Source organism: Phaseolus vulgaris, chromosome 11 (genome assembly GCF_000499845.2).
Source record: "Phaseolus vulgaris cultivar G19833 chromosome 11, P. vulgaris v2.0, whole genome shotgun sequence".
NCBI classification, from domain to species: Eukaryota; Viridiplantae; Streptophyta; class Magnoliopsida; order Fabales; family Fabaceae; genus Phaseolus; species Phaseolus vulgaris.
This window is the reverse complement of record NC_023749.2, coordinates 46,832,716-46,843,068: the sequence shown is the minus strand read 5'-3', so window position 1 is coordinate 46,843,068 and position 10,353 is coordinate 46,832,716. Positions and strand designations below refer to the sequence as shown.

General features: G+C 29.2%; 1 protein-coding gene across 1 annotated transcript; it reads right to left on the bottom strand.

Annotated features, from left to right (window-relative positions):
• Positions 1–268: 268 nt before the first annotated feature.
• Positions 269–2,392, bottom strand: LOC137822562 (uncharacterized). The gene is made up of 4 exons (XM_068627471.1): positions 2,147–2,392; positions 1,979–2,066; positions 1,036–1,188; positions 269–528 (listed from the first exon to the last, which is right to left on the bottom strand). The coding sequence occupies exons 1-4, from the start codon at positions 2,277–2,279 to the stop codon at positions 495–497; spliced, it is 408 nt and encodes a 135-aa protein (XP_068483572.1). The 5' UTR covers positions 2,280–2,392; the 3' UTR covers positions 269–494.
• Positions 2,393–10,353: the final 7,961 nt, after the last annotated feature.

Genomic DNA, 10,353 nt, shown 5'->3' with positions numbered 1-10,353 from the left:
CTACTACTACCATGGTTAAGAGTATAGACGAAGGACGACATAATTGTTTATGGGAATCACTGCCAAGTACCACATAGAGTGTTCACAGTGAATAATGTTATTTACACAAATTTTCGTACACAGCAATCTGAATCCTTGAGAAAGTTTTTCTAGTCGAACGCAGATACATTCAACATATTCTCAATTATAACGGCAAAGAGCTTCCTTTCATATATGCTCTGAATTCAAAATACTGAGAAAATTAGGGGGTGGGGGGAAGGGATCTTAATGCATACCAACACCATGAGATTCAAATTACTTCGGTAAACAGATCTTTATCAACTACATAAAACAATAAACACCAATATACCCAAAGGCTCAAGATTGTTAGCACAATTTACATTTACCAATTTACATAAAGCCAGCTATTTTCTGTTACATAAAATAAACAAGACAATACATGGGTGGACATAACCTGGTATAGTTTGAAGCTCCAAGTCATATCTTGGTGCACCTTATTCAGGATGAGAAGTCCAATATACCAGTCCACTGTATGCAATCAACTCAAATTAGAATACAAGTAATGAACAAGAAAATAAAAAGTGCAGTCATTCATGCTACAAGGGAAATAAACATAAAAATTTCTCCCTTTCATGCTTTAAAGGATGGAACCATAAGTATATTAAGTTGCATTTTCAAGCTGTTTTTGGATAAATTTATTTACAATCAAGACATTAGAAATTAATATCATAATAGTTACAAGATATCCTAAATAGACAATTGAAATCAAATTTAGGAGCAAATGCAAACAGTTTGAAAATAATTTTGAAAGAGCTTTCTAAATATCCACTTCCGTGAACATTTCTTTATCATTTTTAGTTTTTTTTATGGTTATGATATTTTCAATTGCAAAAGGTAGTGTGCATCACAACTGGAGCATAGACAACAAAAGATTCTCAGACAATGATAAATAACTCTGATTGCATCGGCTTTCAAGAGAAGCATGACAGATTAAGACAACACAGATGAATGATTGTAGATTCAAATAGTACTTACCTAATCAAGACACAAACGCACTCCAAAACACCTGCAACTCCAGTCCAAACTGAAGGGGCAGATTTATCAAGTGAATCTTGGATCAGTAGACCAGCTGATCCAGCCAAAGAAACAAAGGATACCACATATGCAATGAAGAGCCACAACTTCAGTCTGTCAACAAGAAAGTGGTCAAAAGGGATTAAGCCAAGACAATAAAGAGGAAATAATACTTAATGACTATCACAAGTTATTTTGTCTAATAAATTTAATGCAAGACACAACATGAACAAATGACATAGGAATGCTTCACTTTTACCCTCTTGCATGTTCACATTCCTCTATCAAAATGCCTGATGAAGGCACTAAGGCACATAGATCCATGCTTCTTATCTGGTTTCTAGAGAGGTTTTTGTTATTGTCCATTATATGTTTGCGTTTATACCATGATTGTTATCTGGTTCCTATAGGTTTTTATTATTGTTCATTATATGCTTGCGCTTATACCATGATTGTTATCTGGTTACTAGAGGTTTTTGTTATTGTCCATGATCTGCTTGCGCAGGTACTAACATGATCACCATGTGTCCTCACACTCACAATTAAACACTAGACTTCAATTTCAATGTATTTCATTCTCATAGATAGCAGTTTGGAGGAAGGGTAAAAGTGAAACAGCGCTATTACCTCTAAAGTCCAGAAGCATTTAATTAGAGGTCAGCATTTTAGGAAAAAAATAGCACAAGTAATCTCCAAAGATCAAGCATACTACTACTCAGCTACTCAGCTGTTCTTTTAACTTATTAGTTTGGACACATAAGTAATACAAGCACAAACACAAACACAGTTCAGACACAAGTACATCAACATTCCACACACAGTTGTTAGGAATATTAGTCGAAAATTGAGACCTCAACCGGAGTGTTAGGGAAAACATAAATTGACTAATCGACGTATTGAGTACCTCCACTCGCCTTCGTCATAGGGAGAATAATCGATGTCTTCTTTTCTAACGCAATTGAACATCAAAGCCGCAAGAGATGCGAAAATTCCTTTAATCAAAAGCATAATCCATTACTATAAACCCTAAAATTGAAAGAGTGGTAGATGAGATGAGAAATTGAGCACTCACCAGGAAGGTAGTGAAGGAAGGGAACAGTGATGGAGCTGCAAACGACGGCGTCGAGCCAGATCCACCAACCGACACCGAAGACGGTGCCCGCAACGCCGGGGCCGAAGATTGCCCATAACTCCAATACGTCCATCTTCCCTTCTCTTCCGTCACACCTAACCAAAAACACTGTTAGTTTTGTATACTGCAATTATGCCTTGAGTATTGCACTATCTTGATTGACTGCAGGAGGATAGAAGGGGAACACAAGAGTATCGGAAACGTTTATATACAGTTAAATTAAAATTTATATTTTTCATTTTTACATTTAAAATTATTTTTCCTTTTTTTTTATATGAAAATAAAAACTCTACATTATAATCGTTATATTTACGTTTGAATTTTTACTATTATTATTATTATTATTATTATTATTATTATTATTATTATTTAAATATAAATTTTTGTGTATTTGTATATATGAGATATATGTTATTGAGTTTTAAGATATTTGAAAGAGAGAGATAAAATAAGAGAGAGAAAATTAAAAATCTGTAGCATACCAATCTTTCCACTTTTCTAATTAAGTAAGAACAAATAAAATAAAATTTTAAAATTAAAAAAACTTTTTATTTAATAAAGAAAAATATCAGTTTAAAATAGAAAAGTAACTAATCTCTCAACTCTCTCAGTTAAATGAGACAAATAAAATAAAAATTTTAAATTAAAAAACTATTTTATTAAATTTTAAAATTATAAAATGTTCAAATAACCAAAATAAGTTAATAAAACAAAAATATTAAGCAAAGATAAAATAGGAAAACAATTTAGAGCAGTTAAAGTGGGGAATCCCTATATAGTTTTTAGTTTTTATTTTTACTATTATTATTATTATTTTATATATATACATATATATATATATTTTTTATTGCCGATCAAATATATATATATATATATATATATAAATTCATGTGTATTTATACGTATGAGACATATGTTATTGAGTTTCAAGGGATTTGAGGGAGGGAAGTGAAAAAAAAAATTAAAAAACTGTTTTACATTCAAAACTGATTCTGATAACTGTTTTAAATAGGAGAATCATTCTCTCCACTCTCTCAGTTAAGTGACCACAAATAAAATAAAATTAAGTATTAATCTCTCCACTTTCATTGTCAATTAAATGAAAATAAATAAAATTAAATTAAAAAATTGTTTATTTAATAAAAAAATATCAGTTTAAAACAGAAAAGTAATTTACTAATTTCTCCACTAAAATGTTCAAATAACCAAAAAATAAATAATAAAATAAAATATAAAATAAGAATAAAATAGGAAAAAAAATTAGAGCAGTTAGTTAGAGTGAGGAATCTCCTTTAGTTATAGATAAAATTACTTTCCATATCTTTAAAAAACTATTTTTTTATTGAATTTCAAATTTAATTTCTCCAATTCCTAGGCTTAATAGTTGTTTCTCAACTATATTTTTATTTTATGTGTACATTATCTATTTAGTTTATAGTCTCTTTTACCATGTACTTTTCATCTATTAACTTTTATATTAAATTTAAATATATTTTAAAACTTTTATAGTAAACTACACTATTTAAAACTAGGGATCACAATTTTAAAGAAGAGTTAGATATTTTACCATCATTGGAGGCCAATTCAAGAGCAGGGGTTTAATATTTTAAAGTTGAGAGTGAAATTTAAAAGATGAGTTTGATACTTTAAAATTTGGAAAACTATTTTAAATCAATTTTTATTATTTATAACTAAGGATTTAAAATATGAAAAAAAATTTAATATTTTTGAAGTAGGGATTCTAATTTTAATATTTTGAACTAGTGATTAGAATTTTAAAACAAACTTAATATTTTGAAGTAGGGATTACAATTTTGAAACAAGCTTAACATTTTAATGTAGGGATTAAAATTTAAAAAGTTTGGTTTACTATTTTAAACTACAAAAATAAATTTTAAACTAGGGTGGGTTTAATATTTTTGTACTAGGGATTATAATTTTAAATTAGGGTTTAATATTTTGAACAGGGATTAAAACAGACTTAATATTTTAAAATTACAATTTTGAAGTTTGGTTTAATATTTTAAACTATGGATTTACTTTTAAAGGTTGAATAAGGTAAATTAGGATTTAAAATTTTGAAATATGCTTTAATATTTTGAAACTAGGTGATTGAAATTTTGAAGTATGGTTTAATAATGGAAAATGGGTTAGAAGAATTTAATATTGTTGTGTTATATTGTTGTATATGTTTAGTAATTTAATAATATGGTTTAGAATTAAAAATGCATTATGTAAGATGTGATTAATTCGGTTGTGTTTTGTTGTTGAATTTGTTAACTACTTTTTAAGTTGTAAGGCACAAATGGTAGGGTAGTATTGAGTCAATATTAAATGAAGCATATGTTTGAATAACAAGTAAAAACAGAACATTAAGTCGTCCTTGATCACCACAATTAGCACTAATTATGTGAATCATAGTTAAAGTAATAGAGAGCATAAAGTTTTATCATAAACTCCTTACCATATTCTAACATGCAGCAGAATATGCAACTAAGATAAACAAAAAAAAGGACTTCATTTTACAGAAAATTGGAAAAAAAATGTTAAAAGGGTAATAATCTATGTAGCACAGACACTGATACGACATTGATACGACACTGATACGGAGATACGTAAAATCTCTAAAATGTAGGACACGGGGACACGGATCTATATATTATATAATTATGGATTATATAAATTGACAATAAAGATTTATGTGCACAAGTATGTTTCAGATTAATTTTTGGAGCAGAAAAAAAATTTTCACTAGTTCACAAAGATTTGTTTCTTATTTTTATAATCATAATAACAATTTATACAATAAAGTTTGAATTTTTAGAAAATTAATGTATTTTTTCTTTTTAAAATTGTGTTAGAACCGTACAAGAATGGTCAGAAATCAACAAATATTTTTTGAATTGGACACTTCACGGATACGTGTCCTACAAGTGTCATACGAGTGTCGGTGTCCGATACGACACGCCATCTAAGAGGAGTGTCCGAGCTTCATAGATAATAATACCTAAGAAGTACAAGCAAATACAAATTAAACCAAAGTTATAGTAAACCAATCCATCTATATCATTCCCTATTACATATTATGGGATCGTCCTATGAAAAACGAAATCTTAAACAAAACATACAATACAAATTTATATCATTGCATTCACTTAATCTTTCTCATCTTGATTCATGTATCCATACTACAAGACATCAGTCTTGATCTAATATTCTGTTGAAGATAGACCACTGCCACTTTAATGTCCCATTGAGTTTCATTCAGTTCAGTCATACATGCTTCTTTTCAGTTATTGTCCCGATTTTATGCATCCAAGTTGCTATGTTGTTATTGGAATACATCAAATGAGTAACAATACAAAATTCACAGAACAAGCACCATAAAAATGAATATAGAGAAAACTGTAATTGGTAGGTACATCATCCATTGGAAGAGGAATGATAGAAAACAATGTAGTTAAAATAGCAACTTCACCTTAAATCCTCAATTCGGGAAGAGTGAATCACATATTGAGTCGATGAATTTTACAAGATTAATATTCCATATTCTATACCATTAAATTCATAAGTCATAACCCATAAAGCAGTAAGAAACTTAACAAAAAAATCCAAAACAGAAGAGGTCAAGTAGACATCAAAACCTTGCAAGGCATAATATATTAAACACAATGCAAAGAAATACTCTAATCTTAGAATCTAGATGTCTGATCTAGAAAACGTATCAGATTATAATCACAAGGATCCACACATCACAATCACAGGGCTCGGAGTGACGTTTGTGATCCACATTGACCCTGTGTCAAATTTTTCTCAGTTCGGGATGTGTAATGCTTCAGGTTTGGTTAATGAGTTCTGGGGGTAATTTGGGTTGACGTGGTGAGTGAAATTTGGAAACACAGGAACAACGTAAATTTTAATAAGAGTAAGGCTGACGTGTCAGAAGTGTTCACAATGGTCCAACTTAATGTTTGATCTTGGCTCTACTCAAAGTCTAGCTTTAGGTCGTTTTCTTATCCTAATTTGTGTTTGAATCCTTTGGACTGTATGGGGTTGGTTAGTTGAGGTTCTCGGTGTTTTTACCTTGTTAGTTTGGCAGGCGTCTCTTAGAAGAGGGAGATGGTTTAAACGCGATTGTATAAGGATTGAATAAGTGATTTATATTTATTAATTCGTTTTCTTGATAAATGTAATTTCTCCATTAATATAAGAAATAAGAAATGGGGTTAGGAGAAAATGACGTCAACAAAAAATAGAGCGATCTAATATTTAAATGAGCCACTGACAAAATCATAAAATTGATGGATTTTACTAGGGATTTATCTTAATGAAGACTTTACCTGTAATTTCTACTGCTGTGTGTGATTAATGGTAAAATGAATGTTGATTTAAATCTCAACTTTAATTAGCAAGAAAGAGAATCTACTTTTTTTATCCCATCTAAACCCATCTTGCATGTTTCTCAAGGTAACAAAAATTATATGAATAACCTTTACAGAAAGAATAAATTATTAATCTTATAAATTAAAAAATTAAAATAAATGTTGTAGTAACTAAAGAAACATCTAACATGTCTCAAAAGCAACTTCGTAACCATAGTAAGCAATATCGAGAACTTTAAAAGTACTAGTCATGATGTTTGGAGTGTAATTTGAATTGGTATAGTGAGTGAAATCTGGAAACATAGGAACTCGATCATCTTCAATAGAGGTGTGGAAGATGTGTTTGGAGTGTTTGCTTCGATGCAAGTAAAGGTGTGGTCTTGGATTGTTGCAAAGTCTAATTCTGATTATTTCCCTTATTCTAGTTGGGTTCTATATCCTTTGGCTTGTATGAGGCTGTTTCATTGATTCTGGTTAGAGTTGGTCTGGGTGCCGGTGTGTTGGGTTGGTAGACGCGTTTTTAGGTGTTTGTTGTCTTGTTTTTTTGTATAAGGGTTGAACCACCCCTGAAGTGGTCCCTATTTATTTATTTTTCTTCTGATAAAAAAAAATATCAGTCATTTAATTTGTTACGCTTCGTCATTGAATATTATATATTTTAAAGCATTTTTTTTTCAATTTTGTTATGGAAATAGTCAGTATAAAATGAGTCATTATAAAACTAGTCACTATGAAGGAATATAATTTTGTAATGTTATTTTAATTTGATATCCCAAAACATTATCCATGCAATGAGTTCTGAAAACATTGATTTAAATCATTAGATGAATACTTGAACATCAACTCATAGTAGTTATTAAAAAAAAAGTAATACATCAAAATCGTAAGCAAGGTCATGATTGATTGCTTAAAAGAAAATCAAATACAAATGTAAGTTCTCCATTAATATGTCTAGTATAAAAACTGCAATGAAAAAAAAAATGTAAATGAATTTATTGAGTTAACAAAGTCACAAGAAATACAATTGAATTATAAAATCTCCAGAAAAAACACATCTAACATGTCTCAGAAGCAACTTGGTGACTACAATAAGCAAAATCAAAAACTTTTAAAAGTAGTAGTCATTATATCAATCATTTAATTTGTTAAACTTTGTAATTGAATATTGTATATTTTAAAGCATCATTTAATTTGTTACGCTTTTCCATTGAATATTATATATTTTAAAGCATTTTTTCAATTTTTTTATGGAAATAGGCAATATAGAATTAGTCATTATAAAACTATACACTGTGAAACTAGTCACTATGAAGCAATATAATTTTGTAATATTATTTTAATTTGACATCTTAGAACATTATACATTGAATGAGTTTTGAAAACATTGATTTAAGTTATTAGGTAAATACTTGAGCATCAACATAAAATTAACAATCTTAATAGTGATAAACAAAGAAAAAAAGTGATACATCAAAATCATAAATAAGGTCATGATTGATTGCTTAATGACTATTTTTTTATAATCTTGTGATCACTTATAATCTTGTGATCCATAAATGCTACATTAAAATGCTTACAACAATTTGTATCAGTCCCAAATATAATATACTATCAAGGATTTAGACCTTTTTTCAATGTCAAATATCAGTAAAAAAAATTATAATTGCATAAATCCGAGTCAAAAGTATAAAATAACAACTGCAGAAAGATCAAATTATAAAAGAGTAAAAAAATCATATGATTGCCTTGAAAATAACTTTAAAAAATAAGGATAAACAAAATTTAATATAAATCTTTTAAGTTATTAAAAAAAATTAAAAATGTTTTAATAATTTAAAACAAAAGGTACGAGAATATTGATAGTTATTGAGACGAGGACAAGATGAATATGTACATAATTATTATCTTATATTCAATGTAAAAAAATAAGTATTACTGATAAACAAATTCATCTGTCATCCTTAACAACAAAGATTAAAACTTAAATGAAAACAAATGATGGTTTTCCAATTAGGTTAGGGTCAATATACTATATGCATTAAAAATGAAAAATGTCTAGTAACCTAAAATGATCAATTTTATCACAACGATCATGCTAACCCAACAATTATTCTCAAGTAACAAAACTTGTAAATATAACATACTTTTTGACAATATATCAAATGTATAGTGATTATAAAATATTTAGTTGACAACAAGAGTTAGATTTCGATACATTTGTCAAAATCATTTGAATGCATAGGAGAAAAGAAAAATATTTAGAGAACACCAAAAATAATCCATAAATAATATTAAATGAGTATTTAGAGCATTCTAATCTTTTCGTAAATACAAATTTAAGGATGTATCATATTGCATAATATGATTATCATGAACAAACAAGACACATTAATATGATAGTGTATGACAAGCCGCATGCATGGCCTTTTCCTTTCCAGCATCATAAAATTTTTAACCACCTTTCATCCATTTCAAAATAAATTTTCCAGAATGTACTTATTACACTTCGGAATAATTGGAATATGACGAGAATTTTATTGATGCAAAAAAAAAAAAAAAATACTCCAGATTCATTAGGCAAAACATGAATTAACACTTGGTCCACAGAATACTAATGATCAGAGTCCAAACCACATCATATTTGCAGCCACAGAAAGCCCTTCCACTGTGAACTCCATCACAACGATCTACCAAAAGCATGAAAATGTCATATCAAAATGCCAAATTTCTACAACATCCAACACGGGCAATTAACATCAAAACAAACCTTTCCACCTGCGTATCTTGAGTTATTGACTCAGGCTGAGTACATGGGCTTTCATACCCTTGTTTACCTGGAATTGTAATTATTCTGCCGGGCTTTGGCCCATTTATATATTTTTTTTCAAAGAAGCAGCAACTGTTAAAAGAGAATAGAGCAACTGTTAAGAGAATAGATGAAGGACGACATAATTGTTTATGGAAATCATTGCCATGTACCACCTAGGGTGTTCACAGTGAATAATGTTATTTACACAAACTTTCCTACATAACCATCTGAATCCTCGAGAAAGTTTTTCTAGTCAAACACATATGCATTCAACATATTCTCAGTGAGCTTCCTTTCATATATGCTCTGAATTAAAAAATACTGAGAAAATTACTTCGGCAAACACCATGGGATCCAAATTACTTCGGAAAACAGATCTTTATCAACTATATAAAACAATAAACACCAATATACCCAAAGCTCAAGATTGTTAGCACAATTTACATAAAGCCAACTATTTTCCGTTACATAAAATAAACAAGATAATACATGGGCGAACATAACCTGGTATAGTTTGAAGCGGATGAGAAGGAAAAACCCAATATACCAGTCCACTGCATGCAATCAACTCAAATTAGAATACAGGTAATGAACAAGAAAATAAAAAATGCAGTCATTCATGCTACAAGGGAAATAAACCATTTTAAAAATTGAAATAAACATAAAAATTTCTCCCTTTCAAGAGGTATATTTAGTTGCATTTTCAAGCTGTTTTTGGATAAATTTATTTACAATCAAGGCATAGAAATTAGTATCATAATAGTTACAATATATCCTAAATAGACAATCGAAATAAAATTAGTTTGAAAATAATTTTGAAAGAGCTTTCTGTTTTTATGAACATCATGGGTTTTTTTTTTTTTTTACCAAAATGGGGTCGTTATCAAAAAAATTACAAATATGGGACAGGCACGACTTCATGCGTAGAAGTCGTGCCAAGTTGGTACGACTTTGTC